Source organism: Anticarsia gemmatalis, chromosome 14, assembly GCF_050436995.1.
Source record: "Anticarsia gemmatalis isolate Benzon Research Colony breed Stoneville strain chromosome 14, ilAntGemm2 primary, whole genome shotgun sequence".
NCBI classification, from domain to species: Eukaryota; Metazoa; Arthropoda; class Insecta; order Lepidoptera; family Erebidae; genus Anticarsia; species Anticarsia gemmatalis.
The window spans coordinates 3,523,069-3,548,167 of NC_134758.1; the positions used below are offsets into that span (position 1 = coordinate 3,523,069).

The 25,099-nt window shown below is 35.9% G+C and overlaps 1 protein-coding gene across 4 annotated transcripts; it reads right to left on the bottom strand.

The window, feature by feature from the left end:
- Positions 1–510: 510 nt before the first annotated feature.
- On the bottom strand, positions 511–25,071 carry Elys (AT hook containing transcription factor 1 homolog). Of its 4 annotated transcripts, none has more exons than XM_076122615.1 (39): positions 24,726–25,071; positions 24,518–24,647; positions 23,910–24,202; positions 23,261–23,652; positions 22,782–22,934; positions 21,628–21,760; positions 21,185–21,301; positions 20,659–20,826; positions 20,018–20,205; positions 19,423–19,548; positions 19,102–19,193; positions 18,859–18,962; positions 18,406–18,568; positions 17,589–17,711; positions 16,991–17,152; positions 16,504–16,615; positions 15,318–15,505; positions 14,782–14,939; positions 14,284–14,428; positions 13,656–13,861; positions 12,853–12,935; positions 12,205–12,329; positions 11,671–11,899; positions 11,102–11,229; positions 10,438–10,612; positions 9,849–9,943; positions 8,864–9,256; positions 8,196–8,327; positions 7,698–7,835; positions 7,257–7,325; positions 6,111–6,969; positions 5,323–5,755; positions 4,207–5,014; positions 3,595–3,812; positions 2,855–2,932; positions 2,274–2,354; positions 1,686–1,813; positions 1,045–1,178; positions 511–655 (listed from the first exon to the last, which is right to left on the bottom strand). In XM_076122615.1, exons 1-39 carry the CDS (start codon positions 24,820–24,822, stop codon positions 607–609), a joined length of 7,605 nt encoding a protein of 2,534 aa, XP_075978730.1. In that variant the 5' UTR covers positions 24,823–25,071; the 3' UTR covers positions 511–606. The 4 variants fall into 4 exon arrangements, with proteins under 4 accessions (XP_075978730.1, XP_075978729.1, XP_075978731.1 ...); XM_076122614.1 differs by having other exon boundaries at positions 15,318–15,517; XM_076122616.1 differs by lacking the exon at positions 2,855–2,932 and having other exon boundaries at positions 15,318–15,517.
- Positions 25,072–25,099: the final 28 nt, after the last annotated feature.

The window sequence follows — 25,099 nt, forward strand, 5'->3', positions numbered from 1 at the left end:
CAAGATGTATGTATGTGAATGAAACAAAGGAAGATCGTTGGGATCGTATAGACGTCGCCAAACAACTTGAACATAATTTGCTATATTAGAAATGAAACAGAGTGCAGAGGACACTTGGTTGGCTGTTATACCAGTCGGGTGGTCGAAGCTGAAACGCCCTCGCCTTTGCGCAAAACTATTATACCTAAATCGTTCACTAAGATGTAGCGAAATTGCTCAAGTTGTTTGGCGGCACCTATACCAAATGGCGTTCTCTGGTCTCTGCCTACCCTTATGGGAAGAAGGCGTGATTATATGTGTGTATGTGCCCCATTTATACATTTTATAGCATTTGGTGAATTCAACTTACATAAGTCTTAGAGCTTGTTTCACAGCTCATTAGTGTTAGATAATAAATATGGATCTGCTGGATAAAAATACTGTAATTTTAGGAAAGAACTGTCAAATATCCATCCGATAAGCTATCTGGTATTTATACAGAAGATATGAAACCTAAATGAATAATTAAAATATTTGTTAAATGTTTTATTTTATGATAAATGCAAAACAAAATGAAAACCTTATATAACATCAACTATAAATATAAAAATAACTTAAGTTCTCGAACTATTTCTTCTTAGTATCCTTACTTTCATCTACAGTGACCTTCTTGGATCTGAAACAATAATAAGAAATTGGTAGTTTCAAGATTGTCATATAGAACAAAAACCTTAAATAAATACAATGCTACTAATAGTTTCTAGGTTAGGACAATACATACGAAGCCACAAAAAATAAATAGGGCGGTAGATAATTTTTATATTATTAAAATTTATTATTAATGATCATTCTCCATGATGAGGATAATGAGCACGTATACGCTAAGGTATGGAGTACGAGATAAGCATACGTTATTTTTGGTACCATGGTATTAAAACATTGGAGCAGATAATATCATTGTTTTGAAACACATGCAATATCGCCAGGTGTTACGATTTTGTTGAACACAAGTGAGTGAATGAGTTGCGTGGTAAATAATAAGATGTCAAGATTTATGTGCATTACCTTTTGCCAGTGTCGGACTTGGTGACGCTAGTGTTGGAGTGCGTGGAGGCGGCGCGGCGAGTGCGGCGGGCCGGGCCGGGCGCCTCCGCCTCGGACGGGCCCGGGGACTCCACCGGACTGTCCACGTCCGCTTTCTGCAATGTTCGTTACAGTTAAATATCTTTCTATTACGAATTGAAATTATCATAAGTTTGCCTCTGCTATTGAACTGATAGCAAGAAATTTTGTAGAGTAGAATGAGAATAGATAAATCTGCATTGTTTAAAGTTGTATAAACAGGGATATAGCACATACGTACATAGAAAGGTTGAAATAAGCAAAAATATAGGGTCCGAGAACCAGCTCTTTACTCTCAAAATGCTTGTTACGTTACAGTCAACCTGGGTAACTTTGAATCATTTGGGTAACATTGGCAGTGGGAATTTGAATTAGTTTCGAAAAAAATTTCGTTTGATGGTTTCACACAATTGATAAAGGTTTATTTTAGTTTTGCAAACTTTTATCAATTGTGTTGGTTTCATATGAAAAAATAATAATCGAAACTAGTTCATATTCCCACTGTCAATGTTACCCAAATGATTCAAAGTGACCCAAATTGACCTTATATCATTTGTTTGTTTATTAAATGTTCTGCTACTTACTCTTAAATCTGTGCTAGGTCGTCGACCTTTAGGCGTGTGCAGCGCTTCACAGGCTTTGTTGAACGAGGCGCGGCGACCACGAGCCGGGCTCTCGCCACCCAACGACATTGGCGATGAGGGGCTATTCACTGGAAACAGATAAAATCATAGCATTAGTATTCATAAGAGGTCACATTACTCTTCCCATACATTATTTTCACTATTTTCTTTTCCATATACTGTTATAATGTTCTTGTCAAGAAAACACTTTCTAGTTATATTAAATTTAATAAAAATATATTTATATCCAATATGTCTATATCTATACCAACTAAATATGTAATAAACAAGTTTTGTGTGAGGGACATAGCGAGTGCAGTAGCAAGGTATATCAAACTTGTTCATGCATATATACAAACACATGAAAAAAAAGTCAAAATACACAACTAAAACATATGATAAAAAACGAAAAAAAGGAGAAAAGAAGAATGTGATTTTAGCCTGAAAATAAATGCCTTAAAAATTGGACGATGCCAATTCGTGTCAAAAATATTACATTATAATTTGTTTATAAATAATTTAGTAGTCAAATAAACATATAAAATTTACCAATATCTACAGAAACTCTTCTATTAATTTTGGCAGCTTTTGGCGTTGATTTAGTCTCAGATGCAGCTCGGCCGAGACGCGCTGAAATTTTGATGTATTTTATATTTACAATCAAATAGGTGTTTTAGTTGTTTTATTAATTTGATTACCAATTTCGGTTCAAATTGTTATTGTTAGGAAGCGAGGTTACTTGCGAGTCTTGGTTTTAATATCATTTGAGTTATTATTAAAGCATAAGGCACGTCAATATTTATATTAAAAATTATTGAGAGAAATAATGTCGACTTTAGTATTCCTCAAGTCGAGATAAGGTGTCGTGATTTTTAACATCTAGTTTATAAATATTGGAATGGTATGTAAATTAAATGCTACTAAAATGGGAAACACGTAACCAAAAAGATCAAAATAAAAGTGAAAGAATTAAAAAGAAATCATGAAGTCTAATAGACGAAAGATGATAAAATGACAATAAAATTCAGTTAGAATTCCGTTTGTTAAACTAATATATACTTATTTAATGGTAATAAAACAGATAGTAATGTGTTTGTAATACAGCGATAGTAGCGTGCACGCATACTTACATCTCCGTTGCTTGCTCGCGTCTGAGGCGAGGGACTCGGGCGAGAGGTTCGTTTGTAACTCCTCCAAGTCCGGAGAACCTAGTTAGTTGTGTCAGAAGGCGTTAAGTGAGTGAGCACATGCAGGAATGAGTGGTTCATGCATGCATATTCAACTCTTAGATTGGTAACCTTAGGGCCGAGTATTTCATCGATCGATTTTATAGGAAGCATAATTATGATGTATTTAATTGGCAATCAAAATAAAAATTCTTCGAATTTAATTCCATTATCTGGTGATGAAAAAATCGGCCCTAAATGAAGAAAAGTCCTAAATAAAACAGTTCTGTTGTTTTGTAAAAAGAAGCTTTGAAGTGTGATAAGAAAGGTAAACATGAGACCATGCAATGACTTAACTAAGTAATAAATAGTAAATATAAAATTAAACAACTATATAAAATAATCTTTTGAAGGCTAAGTAGCACTAGTATATAATAGCAGGAATAAAACCGTACTAAACCATAATATTTATATCATTATCATTAAAATTATAGCATTAAAACGATACCCTAAATTGTATTACATAGTTTTATAATGAAGCAATATCATCGTAATACTTTTAAAACAGTGTTCTGTGTGCAAATTCCTTGACAGGAAGTTTTAAAGAAAGAAAATATGTTGTTTTCCCTCTAACGTGAGATAAGGATATCACAAAGAAGTACTCTAAAATGTTAAATCAGGTCATTAAATGGTCAGTAAAATACCTTCAAAATCAGTCTTATTGAGCAGACTGATTCTGTCCATGGGCTGTACATCGAAGGCAGGCGTGACGTCACTGTCGTCGTCGTCGGACGCGGCGCGCGACGAGCGGGACGCGGCCGACGTGCGCGACGTGCGCGACGTGGTGCTGGCGCGGCGCCGGGGGGACGAAGCGACTGGCTCCATCCACGACTCTAGCACGGCTTTCTGGTTGCGGGTCAGTCTGTGGAGATAGAGTTGGTAATATGTTCAATTTTTTATAAAAAACTGATCTATATTATAAGACGATATCTTACTTGTTGCCCGATGTTTCAATGGAGTAACGATCAATGGCGACCATGGTTAGTAGTGGTAATTTATTGTTTATAGTATGGTTAGTGATTCACCTATTGTCAAAGTCCTTCAAACCCTAGCCACTCGGAGGTTCAAGACATGAATTAGTTAGGTATATTGAGTTATTAGTAAATTCTTTGATTTGAAAAGGTAGGATAACCTTACCAAAGACTTAAGTGCATATTTTTCAGTATATTATCTATCACATAATACGAAGACGACATGGAAACCAGAAAAAATATACAGTATTTAACGGAAACAGTGGGATAGAAGTAATATCTTACCTTCTAGCGTTAGAATATTCATTAATAACATCAATACTCTCAGATTTGGACTCCTCCGCGGTAACTTCAGGTATCACAGACAATTCAGGCTTACTCGTCAACACGGACTTCCTTCCCTTTCTAACTTGCCGATCTCCATCCTCGCTCACCCGACTCTTGGCGGAAACGACCGAACTCTCGGACGCAACACTTTCATTATCATCGATATTCTTACTTCTGGAACGAGTAGACCGCCTTTTGGGAGTGAGGATATCTTCTTTAGAAACATCTAGAATTTTCGAATCGTCTTTTTCCGACATTTCTTTGGATACTCGTCTAGTTATTATCTTTCTAACTTCGGCGCTTGTGGGTGTTTTGGCGCGGCGTCTCGGCGTATTTGATTCAGTAGTTTTTTCACTCTCGGGTGTTTTTTGTTCAGTATCAACAGATTTCGCTGAGGCATTCGACTGAGTCCGTTTGCGAGTAACTGGTGTCTTAATTTCGCTTTCTTCAACAGATTTGGTTGATGACGTAGATTGCGCTCGCTTGCGTGAACGAGTAGGTTTTTCTATTTCATCATTTTCATTTGTTTTAGAAGGTTCTAGAACACCAGTCTCACTTTCTTTTTCAATCTCTGTATCCATTTTTTCTTCCACCTGTTCTGTTTTTGTTTCTAATACAGGTTGTTGTTCTGTTTCTTTGTCGTCGATTGGTTTAGCCGCGTCTGTAACGTCGCAAGAAGGTTGTGTTGTTAGTTCTGAAGGCGCCGTTTGTTCAGGTTTAGTTTCAGTTGCCACTGTCACTTCTATTTGTACGGCTGCTTCAGTTTCTGAAATGATTTTGGTAAATTAGTTAACTGAGAAATAAGCTACCTAATTTTAGTTTATGGATTTAAAATGTATACTGTATTAGTGTGAGACTAGTGTCTATATGAGACTGCGACGCCCTGGGTTCGACTGTTGATTGAAGCAATCGCTTTTTTTACAGTATTGATTAGAAAATCCTAATTCGGAATCCTAAACGGCTTGGAATCTATGAAGTCCCGGGAAAATTGCAATGGGATCTGTACTTTTGGAGCTTGAATCTCTTTTAAGTAAATGGTCATAAGTACTTAAAAAATAACAATCAAAATCATACCTCTTTCCTTCAATTCTTGCGTCTGTGCACTCTTAGAGCTATCATCCGAATAATTGAGATTCAAATCGGACTTATCAGACTCAGCACCTGAGTTATCATCAGTCAATAAAGAAACATTCTCTTTTAACGGAGTACTTTCGACTTTCTCATTTTCTAAATTTATTGGCGCAGTTACTTCAATAGTAGGAGTTTCTAGTTCAACTTTATGTTCTGTAGCCGGTTCAACTTGTATGGGAATCGTAGTTAGTTCAGTGAATACCGGGGTTTCAGGTTCAGGAGTGTGAGTTTCAATATTAGCGTCGTTAGATTGCTCATCTATCTGCAGTTTGTTTGAGCTGGAGTTTGATTCGTCTGAGTCTTGTATTGATATTACTTCTTCATTCTCTTCTGCTTCTTCTTCTTCGTCTGTTATTTCTTCTTCGCCTGATGAAACCTGTAAGAGGTGGCATGGTTAGAAACGTAAGAAGAAAGTTATGTATATTTGTGGAAACAAGATCGAAAAGTATTGAAATGAGACCAGTGTTAGCATAAAATATAAGATAAGATAGACATTCTAAGGCAAAATTGCCAGTATTCTATTACAATTATGGAAATATTGCAAATATAGAACAAACGACTATTGATAAAAAAAACGCATAAGCGTCCTGTATGACAATATGTATGGATGTGAATGAAGTAAAGGAAGTTTGTAAGGATCGTACAAAGTGGCGTTCTCTGAGCTCTGCCTAACTATGGGAAGAGGGCGTGTCTTTAATTAGTATGTATTAAAAAAAAAATATAAGTCTTACCTCAACCTCTCCGGAACTCTCACTATCCTCCTCAGATTCGCCCTCCGACTCACCACTCTCGACCGCTTCCGACTCCTCAGCCATATCTCCCTCTATCTCATTAATCTCCCTCTCAATCTCCACTATTCTTTCCTTTTCCTTCTGTATCACAGCCGCCGTATCCTGACCTTCCATATCCACATCACTGTCATTTGTTATCAAACTGGAACAATCCTTAGATCCCTCTACAATACTGCTTTGAGCACTTTTAAGAAAAGATCTCTCGCCTGTTTGTTCTACGAATGATGTAAAAGGTTTCGATATATTTTGTTCCGTATCTTGGATACTGGAAGCATCAGCCACACTACTTTGATAAGAATGTAACACAGATTTATCAAATTCTGTTTCGTTTAACGTAAAAGCGGGCAATGGCTTTAAAACACTCGATTCTTTGTATACGATTTTTTCTTCCCTTATTGAAGTTTCGGAGATCTCCGCTACGCTGCTTTCGTAGCTGTGTAGCACTGATTTCTCTACACAAGTTTCTTGTAGCATAGTGAATGCTGGCAGAGGTTTTAAACCTAAATCTGCGGTACTTTTGTCAAACTTTTCGACATTTTCTGACATAGTGGAGTCCGTGGAACTTTGTAATACAGATTTATTTACTATAGGAGATAAGGTAACGTCCATAAGACTAGGTACTTGTTTAATAGTTTTCATTGGTGTGCTTTCTACGGCCGTGTCTTCGTCCATCTTGTCTGCCTGTTTGGTTTTAGCGAAGGTATTTGCTTCTAGAACGAGACGGGAGAGTGATTTCTTGCCGCGCGCTGAGTGCTCCACTCTCGGCGACATTAGTTTTTCGGGGGTTTTTGAACGGCTCCTGGAATATAAAAAGTATTATTAACCTCGCGCAACTTTTATACATATTTTACTCATTGTAAAACACAACTTTACGATTATTTAAAAGATTATAGCACTAGACTTTAGAAACTTACAGATATGTTTGAAATCATTTTATATAACATCAACTTAATGCGATTTTAATAAATGGTAAGCAATTGAAACTTAAAAACTACTACAACTCTACAAATAAGAATGAAGAAACGTGGTCCATTGCCAAGAAGGTATACGCATTTCTCTCTCATTTTTGGTGTTTCTAAGTATTACCTAAGACTTCGTGGACTAGCCTTAACGGGTTCTTGTATGATTTCCACTTCTGGCGTACGGGAACGGCTCCTGTTGGCAAAATTATAAAAAGTCTCACAAATGATTATGCATATTATTATGTGCGATCCCCAAATAGTTGGGGATCGCACATAATAATGCAGGAGTTGTCATTTAAAAAAATGATGAAGAAATAAATATATTTTGTTTATTATTTACTTTGGCTGTAAACGGTGTAAATTAGCTCTATAACCCATCATATTTAAAATTTTAAGACTTTTAGACTTGAAGAAAAGAAATCTAATTAAACTTTGTCTTACCTAAAAAGCATATACCTTACAAAATGCGAAAGGATAGTGTAGGTAACAATTTATTTTTTCTACATACACTGTCTGAGAAATAATATGTAACAATATTGTGTGTTTAAAAATTGAGTTTTCATACCTCAAGCTACGTCTGCCAGGCGAGGACGATGAATTAGATTCAGTCGTCGATCCTTTAGTAGGTGATTCTGAGATCGCTTCTAACTTGGGAGTCTCCGCCACGCCTTTGTCTTTACGTTCCGGAGTGCGGGATCTGCTCCTGTTTCAACAAAATATAGATTTAAAACCATGGTTAAGAATACATAAGACATCTGTCAACTAGCTTGAGATCAATGGCTGAAATATTTAGTTAGTCGAGGTATAAAATAAATCCACGTTTTATATCAGAGATAATAATATTCACCGCCATCATTAAATTAATGATTCCTCCTCACGTTTGTAGACGTGCATAGTTGAGCGAGCGTATACGATCGTTATGTACGACTTTAACCATAAAAAACTCGCTCAATTTACATTTACTAATGCGTTCTTAAGTGATTATGAATTCGATCCTTGTATGGAAATATTCTATTTATTCTTGTCGTATTTTTATTTATAATAAATGTTATTGAACAAGTACCTGAGCTGCCTTGGTACGCTGAGAGTAGTTTTCTCAGGGTGCGGTTCAGATTCCACCTCTTGTTTGGGTTGTTCTATGATGGGAGCTAGTGGAGACTGACGAGGACTTAACTCTGGAGTACGGGAGCGGCTCCTGTCATAACACGTTTTTCTTTAATTTATCGACCGAATAAAGTAATTCTGGAATAACACTAGTTATTTTTTAACGTTACGTATACAATACAAACTGGACACACAATAGTAAATTGTGACGGAAAAAAAAATAGTAGTAGATAGTATGAAATTTGCGTATGAGAAAATTTGGAAAGTTGGGTTCTATTAAAGATGAATCACACTTATTTTTTTATTTTTACGACTAACATCTTTATATATATAATTCTTCTGTAAGTGTGTATGTCACTGAACTTCTCTTAAACGACTGGACCGATTTTGATGAAATGTTTTGTGTGTGTTCAAGGGGATCTGAGAATGGTTTAGATTCACAATTTCGTCCGCTGGACAATGTTTTTTTAATTAATTTATTAGACAGGACAACGTCTGTCGGGTCCGCTAGTGGGTATATAAATATGTATTGATCTACATCAGAATCCAGAGTCATCCGAAACAATAAATTATATTCATAATAAACAGCGAAGTTAGCAATATTATAATATGGACTAATTAACTTACCTAGTAGCCCTACTACCGCGTATAGACACAGGTGAATCCAATCTTTCAGGCGTGACACTACGACTTCTATTCACAACGGGCGTGCTCTCCGCACTAACAGCTCTTATGCCCCTTCTTCCTTTAGGCGTCTTCGGCACATTAGCAGCTGTCTCCCTCGCACTAACAAGCGAAGCATCTTGCGTCTCCCTCACACTGGTGAACGTATCTTGCGTCTCTTTCGCACTAGTGAGCGTAGTATCTTCCTTCTCTGTCGCACGTTGTTCGGGAGATACTCGGCGCCGTTCCCCGGAGTATCGTGGGTTTATGAGTGTGACGGGAATGTCTGCGATGCTTTCAACTGATGTGTTCGGGTCGTCTGATAGACTGCTGTTCATTGATATTGAGAGAGACCGCCTGAAAGAGGGTTTTGAATATATTACCCGGCTGTCTTATACGTCCAACTTATGGGAAAGATTATAAATAAAGGTAGGGGCTAGAGTAATTAAATGTTACTCAATTTGTAAGAATGTATTGTATTTTGACTACCTCCGTGGCGCAGTGGTTTAGGTCGCCACGCCGCTACAATTGCGTCGGTGATTGTGGGTTCGATTCCCACACGGGACAATTATTTGTGCGATCCACAAATAATTGTTTGCAAAAGCCCCCGCGACACAAGAGCAATTCTGAGTGCGGGAGTTGTCTTTTATAAAAAAAAGAAGCGATGATTTTTAAATACAGAAAAAGTTTGGTGTGCTTAACCAATTGAAATATTTTTTTCTTAAGTTCATCTCAAGAAATGTATTCAATCTAATTGGTGGGTTCGAATCCCACCCGGGACAAATCTTTGTGTGATGACCATGAGTATTTGTTCTGAGCCTGGATGTCAATTTATCTATATAAGTATGTATTTAGAAGTATTTAAGTACGTTTATCAGTTATTTGGTTACCATAGTACAAGCTCTGCTTAGTTTGGAATCAAATGACCGTGTGTGAGTTAGGAACTTACCTAGCCCGCACGGTATCCTTTAGAGACTTCCTAGAAGTTACCGACTCTTCCGTAGCTTGCTTCTTCGGCGGAGATTCAAGTGAGTGGCCCTCAGTCTTGAAATAAAAGCAGAGTTGTTAAAACAAATATTATATTCAGGAAGACTTTTATTGAAGGTAGTTAGATATTTGTATTATTTTAACTACACCCTTTATACAGTTATACATTTTCAGAAGAATAAAAAAGAAGGTAATAGCACTATAGCAATAAATAAATAAAAATTATTGTTACTACTATTTAACTGTGAGATTCGAGTCCCTTTTCACAATAACTTACTCCTATAATTTACATGTGAAGTAGATACAGTTAGTGTAAGGTAAATAAATAAATAAATAAATAACAAAGGGAATAGGGCTTAAGTCTAATGTATAATAGAATATAATATATATAATAGGTTTTAGGCATTTTAAGGTAAAATGCGTGTTCGCGTTAATTCCCGTATTCTATTATACATTAAACATGCAACGTGAGAGTTTAAAAGTTATCATTTGTCAAGTATAGGTTTGAAATTCAAATCTTAATACAAATTTAAACTGCAGAAAATACTGACCATAGGATGCGACGCAGTAGTAATAAAGCTATCAACAGATACGTCCATCTCTTTCTCTCTCACGGCGGACGCAGATCGTTCCGTCCACGTCTCTCCTGTTTGTGTTTCTGCCGGCGCGGGCGGGGACGGCGACGGATCTAGATTTGTGGGCGTCGGGATTGTGAAGCGTAGATGTCTGTAATAGAGAAAAATGTATTCAATCAATCATAAATCATGATTTATCTATAGGCACCAATAGGCAGTAGTCTGGGATTAATAATTTTAAAATAATAAAGTTGAATCGGTTAAAATTTACGACTATAGAATTGGTCAATGGTTGGAAGTTGAAAGGTTTTTAGTTCTTTATTAATGATAATATTTATTCATAATTTTCGTTAGGCTATTTTGTTACAATTTTACAAAACACCCGAAATCAAGGAGGTTGACTCTTGCCCGGTTTCTGAGTACATTTAGCGGTAGTTTATATATGTAATAGTTTTTATATGAGTTTAAACGCTATTGGAAAGATAAACTACCGCTCAATGTACCTCAGAAACCGGGGGTAAATCATGTAAAAAACATGATATACAATATTTTACAGTGCAGGGAACAGCAGAATGACGTAGGTTTTCAGTGACAGTATGTAAAAATATAATATGTTTTTAAATTAAGTAATAGTACATACTTGTTAGTAGAATCGCTGTAATGCGTGTGGTTGCTGGCCGTCTCCAACAGTTCGTCGTCACTGTCGTTCAAGTACCGGGAGTCGACCGGCGACGGCGCATCCCGCTCTAGAGCTTCCGATCTCCTTATCTGAAATATTAATAATTCAAATTTAACCCATTAATGTCCCATTGCTGAGCAAGGGTCTCCTCCCGTAATTAGGGTGGGGTTAGGCCTTAAGTCCACCACGCTAGTATAAATAATTAGGTAGCATTCAATAAAAATGTATATATCATTCAAATAAGAAAACGGCTGACAATGATGTAATGTATTTTATCAATCTTAAATCAGCCTGATTCACCTGTGAAAGTAGACAATGTATCCGACTGTAAACTTCAGCGTGAAGATATTTACTCAAGAAATACATATATTTTTATTTATATTATAGACGATAATAACGACGAAAGTAGTAACTAAAGTATGGGAAAAATCGTTAAATAAACTTGAAAAGTCAACTTTAAACATTGATGGCAGTGATAATCAGTCCCTATGCCCAAATATACACATCAACACTTTTCTTTGTTAACAAACCTTCAATATACTGTGCGGTGTCTCAGCCCCCTGTCGTTCGTTATACAGCTTGCACTCAGGACTCTGTACATCGGGCATGTCCAGTAGCTTGGACATTTGACTGCTCAGTTGAGTGCCAGGTTTGAACGCGCTACCCATTTTGGGCGTACGAGGAGTGCCGGTCATGTCTAAACGAGGACGCTTGGGTGGAGTCGATTCGGCCACATTTTGTTGGGAGCTTGGTAGAATGCTAAGATAAAAATGTAAAAGTTATGGTTATTCATAATAATTATAAATCTTTGCAGTACGTATCACAAAAAAAAAATGTTTTGTTTGACTGTTTGTTCAATACCTGATTAGTAGACTTACTTATGTTTTCAAATATTTATTTTGTAAATATACATTATTTACAAAATAAATATGTCGAAAATAGGGCAGACAAACAGTAACAGAAATGGAATTAGCAATCGATTACAATGTCAGATGTTTAGCTAATAAAAGCAGATTTTTTTATCAATGCAGCATAGGTAAAAATAATATTAAATGAGCACATACCTTCTAGTCCGGTTTAACTTCGGTGTACAAATGAATGGAGTATCTTCGATATTGAGCGCGCGTTTGATTCCGCGGCGCATCTTGGGCTTGTTCATCCAAGTTTCACTTGCATTCTCAATAGTATCCTAAACAATAAAATAAATAGCAAAATAATTTAATGATGCACTAAGTATGGAAAAGTTTTACAAGAAAAATAGTTTATGTGCGCTCCAAATAAAATGTTTTGTTTAAAACATCGCGGCACAATGACTGTGTACGTTAAATTTAGATTAGAATTGAGACGATAGAATAGATCTTACTTATTTGCAATATTAAATAGGTGCTTTTCTAATATAAACTAGCTTATACACGCTGTGTTTAAAAACGTAGCCATTCATTTACCGATATAAAATGAAATAACAAATAAATCAAGATCTCAGAATAGAGAGTTGGTTCGTTTATGTCACATTTCAGATGTATTTTGCTTGAAATCTCTTTACTTTCTAATATTGGAAATGACTTCTAGTCTAGTAAAAGTAAGGCAAATAAGTATCTAAAACAAATTGGGTTTTTATGGCCTTGTATATATGCTACGGTTATTTTAAGGGCTACTACGAAAGTGCTCTTTTTGATAACAGTTTTCTTTGTTAGTATAAAGTAGCAACTTACCTGAATAAATGATGATTTATAGGTGAAAGTATTTTTAGGAGATTTCGCCTGCACGTAAACAGACATCGGTTTTGGCACGACCACTAGAAAAAGAAGATGACATATAAAATCTAGTAAAGGATCTGTTAATCAAACTAGAGTGTACGGCACTAAAGGAGCCACAAGGTGATGTGTTAAAAATTGTCTTTCTAATATCTTGGCCAAGCATTCCTAAAGATTTTAAAAACCATTTAAAAATATTTAATTTTCCAACTGAGTACAACATTTCTGAAAAATACTGTGCATTATTGTCATCATCAATACTGCTACTAATATTATAAAATTGTAGAGTTTGTTAGCTTGGCTGAACGCGCTAATCCCAAAAACGAATAGTGCTAATTGGAAAATTATTTTACTGTTGGGCAGCCCATTTATTGAGAAAGGCTATATTATATGCACGCTACGACCAAAAGGAGCAGAGTAACAGTAAAAAATGTTACAGAAGAAAATTATGACCCATTCTCTCTTACGTGACGCAAGCGAAGTTGCACGGGTCTGCTAGTAATCTATACGAATATAATATATGCGAAAGTAACTCTGTCTGTCTGTCTGTTACTCAATCACGCCTAAACTATTGAACCAATTTGCATGAAATTTGGTATGAAGATATTATGATACCCGAGAAAGGACATAGGCTTCTTTTTACCCCGGGAAAGTGTCGCATTCCCAAGGGAAAATGGCAGATGAAGTCTCGGGTAAAAGCTAGTCTATTATAATAAGAGCAATAATCTTAACCTTAAAACGTCAGACAGCCGGAAACTTACCATGGTTAACTTGAGTAACTTCCTGCGCTAAATTAGCTACAGTATTAGTGATAGCTGGTAGTGAGGAGCAGACCACTTCGACGATGGCGTCCCTGGCGTTCTCGCGGTCCATGATGTCGAACAGAGACTCGTATGAAGTGGACACGTCCTTGCCGCGGGGCTTGTTGTGCTTCAGTTTGTTGTTGTAGCGCTCTGCTTCTAGGTAACTGTAGGAGAAGGAATATATTAATTATCTTCGCAGTACTTAATAGCTGATATAATATTCAACAACTTTTGTTCTACGAGTTCTAGCATAACTCGAATATGAGTTGTACATGACATAGTAAAAAAAAGCCATATCACACAAAGTGAATAAATTTCTTGAAAAACTAATTTTAATATCATAATGGAAGCATAAGATTAATAACGAAAAAAGTGTGGTAAGTATATTCTGAATAATTAGATTGGTTTATATTTCCGATAAAAAATCGGACTATAGTATTCAACAACTTGACAAACCCTTTTATAAACGTCGGAAAAAAAACTTTTCACATTTATATGAAACGCTGTTACAAATGGGAAAACGAATCGAAGAATTATTTACCTACATTAACCAAGGTACAAAGTAATAATAGGTAGGTATATTTACCGTGAATTCTGCAAATAATACATGACTAGTATATCCGAGGTATTGGGATCATTGCAGTCTTCCAGGTATTTAGTGAAAACCTCCTCTTCAAACGGTAGTAACGTCACTTGCAGTATTTTAGCGAGATTCCCTGTGTTGCGACAACCTGCATCATTAAAAACATTATATAAATTTTATGAACAGTCTTAAAGATACATATAAAAACTTGGTTCTTAACTGTAAAATAAATATGTTTGCACAAAACTTCACCTAAAAAGTACTAAAACAGGTCAGAAATATTAGTTGTCAATAAGATTTCACATTCACGATTGGTGTTTTAAATCAGGTAAAGCCTATAAGAGTTAAAGATTGTTTCTTTGGGTCACTTTTAAACATACACGTATTCATGCATATGAAAGCTAGTAGCTACTATTTATTCAATACTCATTATTTAAACATATCACTTGTATATTTTAGTTCTTAATAAGTTCAACTTGGCCATGATAAGGTAAAGCATACCCTTAAAGAAGAAATTCAGCAGATGCGTCTTATCCTCGACAGTGGCAGCATTCTGTACACATATACGTATAACGTCCAGCGCCTCGAACACTAATCCCCGCGCGAGGTACAAATTGCAACATGGCTGCCAGTCTTCTAGCTTGTCGTGGTCGTTCACCCTAAGTAAAGGAAAATATATTTAGTGAAACGTTGATTTAACAGTAAGCTTGAACATTTTATCCAGCATAAAAATTACTTGAGTTAAATTTCTTGCTTTGTTCAATGTGCTATTTTAATGGGCATATAATAATATCGTATCTTAATACTCTAATATCAATTGATATTCCCAACAACCAATGTATATATACGCATTGCTGTTAACACGCATCATTTATCTTGAAATTAGCATTGTTTACCTCACTGACTCTTTACGGATTGATAAAAACATCTCAAATGAAGCAATATAAATTCACATATAATGTACCTAGTTTCAATTTGAAACTATCAGTACCAGAAAAAAAAAAAACAATTTAATTTTGAATAACAAATAGACCTACCTCATAGAACAAATAGCCAGCTCCCCATCTTTATCCCGTACATTTTGCACGGGCGCAGGTTTCCGTACATGTAAGTACTGCAACGCCGCTTGGCTTTTGTTCTGCGCCAACAGAGCTCCCAGCGCCACGTGATGCTGCCACTCTGAGAGAGAGTTCCCCGACAGACACTGTAGCTGGTCCAACGCGAACTGAGAAAGAGTCTGTATACAAGATTTTGAAGGAAATTGGGGATCGCACAGCCATTAGTAATGTATGTGTATGTTACGTGTGTGTTAGTTATGCCCGGTTTCTGAGTAAATTTGGCGATAGTTTATCTATTCAATAGCGTTTTTGTTATATGAGTTTCAACGTTAAACTACCGCTAAATGCACCTCAGAAACCGGGGGTTAGTCCTTATCCAAAAGGGGCGAGTTCACCGCGAATAGATTGGCGCGTTACGAAGATACAAAGCGCTTATACATCGCGCACACAAGCTTCGCGCGATCTCGATATATGCGCGAATCTCACGCTCCTTGTGGACAAAATGACAGAAGAAGCGCGGTTAAAATGAAAAACGAGGTAAAAAGAGTGGCCTGAAGTTTCTTGCAAGCTCTTCTCATTGGCCCTACCTTCCGAACTGGCGGTAAATTCACTCTCTGTATCATTGACTATCATAAGTGTCAGCATTTGACGTAAATGAATAAATGATTTGAATTTGATTTTGAATACGCCTCTTTTGGACAAGGACTAAGATGACGGTGATGATAATATGAAGAGGATAAAAATGTGATAGTGTTAGATGTGTTAGTTAGATGAACGATGATGATGACAATGTAATAAGGTTTTCTAAGGCCGGGTGACGTCGCGAGGCCTGCGTAGCGAAAGGTTCGTCACGTATGCCTTGTAATCTGTGAAAGGTGTTAGTCAAAGCCATGACGCACATTTTATAGCACGAGAATGTTATTAAAATATGAAACTGAGAAGCAAATATCAAATGAAGTATAAAAATGATTAAGAAAGAAAGATGTTTATTGTCACATAAAAAAATTACAAATGAGTGTACATTTTAAACATATTTTTTTTCTTGAGTAGCGTGACAATGAGGTAAATTAAGAAGTATTCATTTTAGTACGACGGTATAGATTAGTAAATTTCGCATCAACATTATTTAATTAAATATAACGTTAGTTACTATAGTGACACTTACATCGAAATCTCTGTGGTCTAGGTGCCAGAACGCTTGCGTCGCTTTGATAGCCGTGTTGCTAAGACCGAACATTGTAGGAAACTGCATCAGTCTGCGGATCACTGCTTCATATCTAAGGGGAATAAATTAAGCGGATTAGTGAATGCTACTCTGAAAGATTTCGTACTTTCACAGATATGGTAAACTATAATGGTTTAATTGCAATTACTGGATGATAATAATTGTTTTTTACTGAAATATTAACCATGATTAAATTAGTATGTGATTGTAATTAAGAGGTGCTGAAAAATAGTAATGTTATGAAAGTATCAACTAAATTTTAAAATCAAATGTAGTTACTTGTCTGTAAAACAGGTTAAATATTTCGTATTTAATTTTGTTTAATTTGTCGAAAAGGTAAGACTGCAACTTGTAGAAAGATTGCCTCATACATTCACAATTGAAATTTGTTTTTTTTTTTAACACAATATTAATTTACTATACACACCTGACTTCATCATAGACCATGGAGTAGTCAACGAGTAGGTACAGCACTAGCGAGTGTTTATGCTCCTCTGCAACGTCACACAGTAGGTACAGTCGCAGCAAAGAATATAGGGACGGCGGCGGGTACAGTCCACCGCATTCACTGCCACCTTTTATCCATAACCTGTTAAAAATTCATAAATAAATAAGAAGATCATTGAGTAAGTGTACTTGGATACTATATTGATGTCAGTTCATAAAATTAATAAGTAAATTTCGCAAAGATTTCTAAGCGACATTTCAGTTTGTATCGCGAAATAAGCGTTTACCGACGTTGATGCGACCAAAAATTGTATTGCTTAATAGACAGTTCCTTTATCAAAAGTAACAGCCAAACTAAAAATGACATTCAACGTTGTTAAACTAATTTGACTGTCATTTTTACTTAACCTCTATACTTTAGATGTTTTGATAAAGAAAATGGCCGTTAGTGTTCAGATTGACCCTACTCAGACCCGTCATCAAACTTCTATTAGTCTATAAAAAAATGTTCACCAAAGTTAATGTAATATGTGATCATTTCCATAAAGTATGTATTTTGAAAGGAAAGGCATACTTACTCTCGTATCCTATCCCCGCCGAACTCCTGTTCAATAAGTTGATCTATATACAGCAGGGAACACGGCTTGTTCACGTCCTCATCCGTAGACGTGTTGTCTTGTAAACGATTCAGTTTTAAACGTCTGCAACAAACAATAACATAAGGTAGACTAATAAACATTAAGGTGCAACGCAGACGACAGACTATCCTTGACGCACTTTTTAGTCTGTGAAAATAGAACTTATGCTATTATATGCAGTAACGCACACAACGCGCAGAAAGTCCGGCGCGTTACGATATAATTGTGTCACGGATAGTCTGTCGTCTGCGCTGCACCTAAGTAGTAAAAGTGCCAGTTCACAGGTCATCGACAAATGATGGGAAACTTAGCAAATAGAGGACAGATGGTGACAGCAAATGTATGAAAACAACTCTTAAATCATCTGATAAGCTTTTATCAGCCTAGCCAGTCTTTCAACTATTTTGAATTCGGCATTCAAGTATTAACGTATGCAGCTGAATACCAGTATTATACATGGAGCGACTGCCTATCGGTCCTCCACAACCACGTTAAATGGGAGAATTAAGGTGGCGGACGAAGTCGCGGGTAAAAGATAGTAGGTTATAACACGATATCCTTCGGTAAGACTGGTTGTCAGACATTCAAGCTTCTGATTACTTCAGACTATTTAACGACTGTCAAAGATCTTTAAAAACGATAGCCGGGACCCACAATATAACGTGACGTAACGAAATTTAAAAACATTGATTAGATTCAAGATAATCATAGTCCTAATCGACGAATATTTTTATTTAGATAGTTGTAATTTCCTTACCTCTTATTATAAATATTATACAGCTGCTGCGCTGGGTATGGTACCGCGTTGTATGAGTCGTGTCGTTCAGGCAGCAGGCCGACACGCAGGAACCACTGCACCACTTGGAAGTACAGAGATACTGTGCCTATACCCTTGAACTTCTCTTCTATCTCGCTTAGAGCTGGAAACAAGAAGATATTGGCATAATTAAAAAAAGTTTGGAAATCACGTTATGCTTACAAAAGTTATCCTATTAATAGGGTATCCTTTGATAGACGATGATGATTATTCTTATTAAAGTTCGCCATAGTTCGCCAAGTTAGGCATGTTACCAGACTAGAGTTTACTATAGGAAATATTTCAATAGAAATCAGAAAAGCCCAATATCACTTTTCCCAACTAGCGTATAGGGCCCTTAGCTCGCTCAGACCACAGTAAAAAATTAACATATAATATTATTTGTGTTCTTACCATCAGGAACTATAAGGTTACAACATTTAGTGAGAACAGCATCCAACAATCCAGTCAGCTGTGTCAACTGTTGCACACAATGTTCTAAACACCTCACCACATTCCTGTAACATAACAACAACACTTTCACATAAAACATTCCACTAAGTATAGTTTATACTTCTATCGCTATAATAATGAACTAGAAGAGTATAAGTATCATAATAAAATGACGAATATTTAGTGATAGATCAAAAGTTATACCTGTCCGGCAGGGCTGATGAGGCAAATAAAGGCGCGGTAAGATCTTTCGCGTTTTCCTTCAAATCAAGAGCACGTTTCCAGCACCAGTCCACCTGAAAATAAGATAACCTCGATAAGTATCGTAAGGAAACCTTAGATCCCGTCTTATGTATGTAGAAACAATAGTATCATTTAAGCTGAGTTTGAATCAAAGTCTAACTAAACCCATTCCGGGAGGGGTTACAACCGAAACTCAATTTAGAATATATTTTGCTGTTTCTAAATTGTTAAATGAAGATTTTGAAATAACATTAATCAATAAAGTAAATATCTATTAGTTACCAAGAAAGTGAGCGTGCACCCAGCGCCGCTGTGACTGCCGGTGGCCCAGTCGTGAGCGCAACGCTTCAGGAAACGAGACAGGCGAGCTTCTAGCGCTACGGAGAGTAGGAAACGACGTTGTTCTTCCTGCAATAATATAAGTAACACACGTTATCACTATCATTGTTTGATTATTTTGTCTGTATGTCACCTAGACAAGTTTAATCAATGCCAAAACGTCAAGCAGGGTAAGGAAAAGTACATGAAAGCATATAAAATTTAGTAAAATTCAACAGTAAGCTTAAAACTGGTTTATTTCGACGAAAAATGTGGTATTTTAGAACTTTACTCGTTATGGCCTTTTCCCCGAAAATTTCTAGATGGTTGAGCGACTGGTTAGGACTGTAGTAAATATAAAACGCTGTACAAAAATACCCTAACTTCTAGATATTATATGATCTTAGATTTTTTTACTGGTTAGCCCTATAATTCATGTTATAAACCTATGTACAAAACTACCCAGTAGGTATGTGAGAGTCGCTAACACGAACCAAGTTAAGTCATCTTCTTTATCGAAACACAAATCACAACTTACACATATTATGTATGTACTAACCTGACTAATATTCCTATTATAAGTATCCATATACAGCGGCGTGAGTCCGGCGGCGACACACGCGTTGTACAAGCGCGGCGGGTTGAGCAGCGCCGTGGGACCCACCTCGTCGATGGAGCTGATGATCTGACGCTGGATACCGATCGTGCTCAGTACGCAAGCTTCTGATGTGTTCAGGCAAATGCAGTCTGGGGAATAATACAGTAGTGTTAGTGGCCGGGATGAATGAAAGTTGTTATCCTATTTTTGTGACAAATGGAAAATTTATCTCCAAATTAGTAATTGGTTCCAGATTGTAATACGACTAATAAAAGAAATATTATTAAATGGTATCGTTGTGTAAGCCCTCGTTCAAGTTCGTGTATAAATATTTAGTCTCGCATTAACTGCAACGGATAGCAAAAGAAACAATCACATCTAAACCGTTGGAGTTTGTAAGCGCGGTAGTAATCGGCCACAATGTGTTTAACTTAGGTCAACCGCCAGTCACTATGGCTACAAATCAAAGTGTTAACTGTGAAACTGACAAAACTCCACCAAAATATTTACATTAAATGATGTGTTTATAAATCGTTGTTTGTAACAAGAAGGAATAGTTTTAATGCGTTTGGTATAGCAGAATCTAACATGGTAATACGTACTGTACTGCAGTGAGTTAGGGTAGAAGTGTTCCTCGAGGCGGGTGGCGCGCGCGTACACGGCCACGGAGGCGGCGTCCAGGCGCACGTCCAGCGTCACGCACGCGCCCGCCCACAGCTCGCGGCACCACGTCACGCTCATGAACGCGTTGCTCTCCAGCCGCCACGTCGCTGGAACACACAATAAATATAAATATGTCACCATTTGTTTTAATAAATTAATTAATGGTTCAAGATAGTATCCTATAGAGGGGATTAGGAAATTAAAATAAATTAGAAACTTATTTTTACAATCCATCATATTAATTGGGAACTTTGCCACTAAGGGAAAGATGTAATGAAAATAAATGTGACCATAAAATCATGCAATTCGACAATAAAACCATTATTTAAAACTCAAAGTTTTTTGTTTATGTATTGAGACTTACAGGAATCGATTTCTATAAGTATCAATCAATTTATCTTCATTCAATTTGGGTATGAACATAAAACCTTTCAAGGCTTTTGTAATATATATTTTTATATTTACCTGGCATTTGATCCTTGTACCACTGATCTAAGTCAAACAGCAGCATTCCATACTGTGTAGATGAATTGGCATTCTCGCCCCAGCACTCCCAAACTATCTGGCATATGTTTAACATACCTAAAAGAAATCAATAAGATATAGAAAAATGATGAACATTTAACTTCCAGAAGATTCCTATCAATTTAAAGCCCTGAATAAAAGGGATTGGTTATGGTTCAAACAATATTAAAAGAGTGAGCATTGCCTTTCTTACTGGCTTTTCATCTGAAACAATAGTAGTTTCAGAAACTTATGTAGTTCTTAAATTCTTTGAAAAGGATATGAAATGAGAAATGAGAGGGTATTGAAATCAGATTACGTTTCTAAAATGAAATCTTAAATTGCTGACTTTGCTGAGTAATTCATTAGTATAAAAGTCTAACTAATTATAATAATGAACTTACTCTCTTCCCCTTCAGCAGCAAGTGTAGAGTTGACAGAGTATGTGTGACAGGACACACACTTTCCACCGAGTAAGGCAGCATCATTCACTGTGCCTAACTCCAGTTGAAATCTTATTGTGGCTGATGAGAACTCCTGGAGATAATGAAACAGTAAGTATGATATAACTTGTTATGTGACCCTCTTTCTATTTTATCTTGACATAAAGTTTTTGTTGTTTTCCTTTGTAAGTACATTGTATATGTATTATTTTGGTTTAGTTTTAGCATACCATAATTTTAATTAATTTAGTATATGTAGATTGTAAATATTCCTTATGTGTAATAGTAATGTTAACTTTATAATGTTACAGATATGTGTCCAATATTTTATCAACAGAAATTAGTTTCAATGTGTCTAACTTGTCATGAACAGGATGCGGTAGACTATATATAAACAAAACCTAATTTGGAAATGGTTAGACTAATAAATTGCCTAAATTTCCAAACACAAGATCAGTATTATATGACCAAAACATTAGGATCAAAAAAGGTAAGAATCCTTTTACATTTTATACCTACATAAAGTAATATATAATCCATTATAGACTTTTATTATAGTGAGTTGCAGTTTATTGTGTTTTGTTTAAGTAGTATTACCAAATTAAATAGTTAGATAACACCTACACTATCACAGAGTCCAAATATGTAGAGGTCATCACACTCAAGACCGTTAGATATATTTTTTATAAAGTATTTGAATTTAATCATGTTAACAGTTTTGATGAGCTAGACAATCTCACAGAAAGTGCCATATCAGTAAAAGATGGTGATATGTGTTTATTATTATTTCATAGAAAACATTGTCTCTACAAATCTATTCTTAACTACATTTTGGAAGAGAAAACATAATAATTTAAAATGCAATAACCACTGGCACACACATAGCACTTAAATCTGACTTTAATTCTTGTACTTAAATACCATAAAGTTTAATAAGACCCAAAATCACGGCATGGCCCTCTAAAATTAGGGGAAACAAATTTAACTTACTACTAAATGCAAGGTTGTCCTTGCATTTAGTAGTAAGTTAAACTTGTTTATTTACAATATTCATATTGTTACTTAGCATAGAATACTATCTTTAACTAGAATAAAACCTCATGTGTGAGTATTACCTGATAAAGACATTTAGTGTCAGACAGCATCCTCTTCCCCTGGTATGTGAGTGAGTACATAACTCCAAGTGGAAACTCCTCCTCTTCAAACCTGTCCGTTATGGAGAACACCACCCAGAGGTAGCAGAATGCCCTGGGATCATCGCAGGGCTCCTAGAAAATAAGTTAAATATTGTAATACATGTCAAAATAGTTATTTGTTCAAAATATGCTGATTATGGCAATAGGTTTGAGCCCTATTACTTGGGACTATCACTGTTAATGGCTAAATGTGGGTGTATTTCATACACAATTTAGCTTGATGAGCAACATTTCATTATGTATTTATGCTGAAACCAGCATTCTATGTACAGTTTAAAATATTTTTTTTACTGATTTCAAAATTCATATTAAAACTATAATGTGTCTGATAAAAGTTCGACACTTGGAACCTAAAATTATGATGAATAGAATCAAAATAATTAGTAAGTTAAAATTACCTGGAATCCAAAATGTGTAACAGGCAAGCATTCAACATTGACTTGTGACGTGAATTCCAGTTCCAAAGACATGATGTTCCATAATTGGAATGCTCCAAAATTATATCCAACCGCTAAGCTGCCTAATTGTGGAATGTATTGAAGTACTGTAACCCTAATATGGTCTCTTTTAGCCTTCATGCGTACAGAACCATCGGGGTTACGGAATATGTATTGACCATCGACTATGGAATTTTCGTTTAGTAACAATGCTATGTGGTTGTCGTTTTCTATAGCCAGTTCTCTCTGCCCTTCTATCCTGTGTAGTGCATTGAATTGTAGGAAGCTTAGGTTTGCTGGGTTGGATTCATTTAGAATGAGATGTTCGTACCCTTGTGATATATCTTTTAGTGCTGAAAAGGAAACAAAAGCTTGATAAATTAATGACATTTAATTTTATCAAAATAAGAAATTCATTTCTATAAATTATTTTCTCAATGTAAGATAGTATGAATTGATAATATTTATTGAAATATTTATAGCAAAATGGCTTTTAAATAATTAATAACATTAAAAAGTATCCTCAATTTATTCTTTGATTCTTTTTCTCAATTAGCACATTACAAAATTACTATAAGAAGAAGTAAAAGGTTTAATTCGGGGTACATACCTTGAATCAAACCAGCTCTATTGAGATCAAACGCAAATATCTCTCCACTCTTCGTACCAGCCATAACAACTCCATCAAAGCAAGTGAACGGTCCATCAGGAATACGGTCACAGAGTGCCAGCTCTGTAACCACTACTTCTGTTTGTATGCACCGTAAGAGCTGTGAGCCATTGACGTGGAAGACACAAATCATTCCGGAGTCATCATTTTGTAAGCTAATGACTAGTTGTATGGAGTTATTAGTCAACGGTGTTGGGAGTTCTACTACACTGGTTATGGATGTGTTGAAGTTGCTGGAATGAATAAGCAAATAAATATGTAAGTTTAAAATTATTCTATAATATATTTGGCAGTTTTTGGACCCTTTATTTAGAAAGAGTCAGTACAGATCTTTTACATTGAAGCTGTTTGTAAACTATCAAAGAGCTTATGGTAAGAATTCCATTAGTTATCTTCTATTCAAGATGGCCACATTATGACTCTTGTAAGAAAAACATTCGATTTTGATAGGTGGTTCATGTCTTTTTATTATTAATTGCTATTATGTAATCAAAACTACAGTTTACAGTTTTTTTTAAAGGTGTGTTTTATTTTTAACGCTCATTTACCTCAGAGGAGATCCGAAGGTTCGTGCGGCGACTTTCAATCCGGTTCTAAGATCCACGACACAAAACTTAGGTCCCAGAGCCAGCCATCCATGTTTAGTGTCCTTCAAAATGCCGCCAAGAGGTGTCTTGTCTGTAAAAGTAATACATTTAGCCCCTACTCCCACTATACACACTTATTTATAATTATGTTGTCATCAAACAAACATACCTGTGTAATCTTCCGATGGTTGCAGGTAACTGAACACGGCAGGAGACAAATTCGTTGTTTTGATAATAGAAAACACACTATCTTGCAGCTTTTGCATCTTGAGAAGAATTTAATCTTATACTTTAAACTTGTAACCGAAAAATAAATTCATATGAGGTTATGATTCATATTATCACGATTTAGCCGTCGATATACTAAAATGTTGAGTAAGATTTCTGCTGATCTCACTAATAAATATTTGTTGATGTTATACTAATAAAATATTTTTAAATGGTTTACGAATTTCCATTATAATCACGATTGTATTCAGCGCGCGGCGGTATCGAAAATACGGAAATTAGAAAACCTTCAACATTGACTTGACAGATGCGAAA

Excerpts from the sequence above, each read along its gene's own strand:
- Elys (XM_076122614.1), bottom strand. The coding sequence starts at position 24,822 with ATGCAAAAGCTGCAAGATAGTGTGTTTTCTATTATCAAAACAACGAAT. Across the intron at positions 24,648-24,725 it reads ACCATCGGAAGATTACACAG|ACAAGACACCTCTTGGCGGC; the intron begins GTATGTTTGTTT and ends TTACTTTTACAG. Across the intron at positions 5,756-6,110 it reads AGAGTTCCGGAGAGGTTGAG|GTTTCATCAGGCGAAGAAGA; the intron begins GTAAGACTTATA and ends CACCTCTTACAG.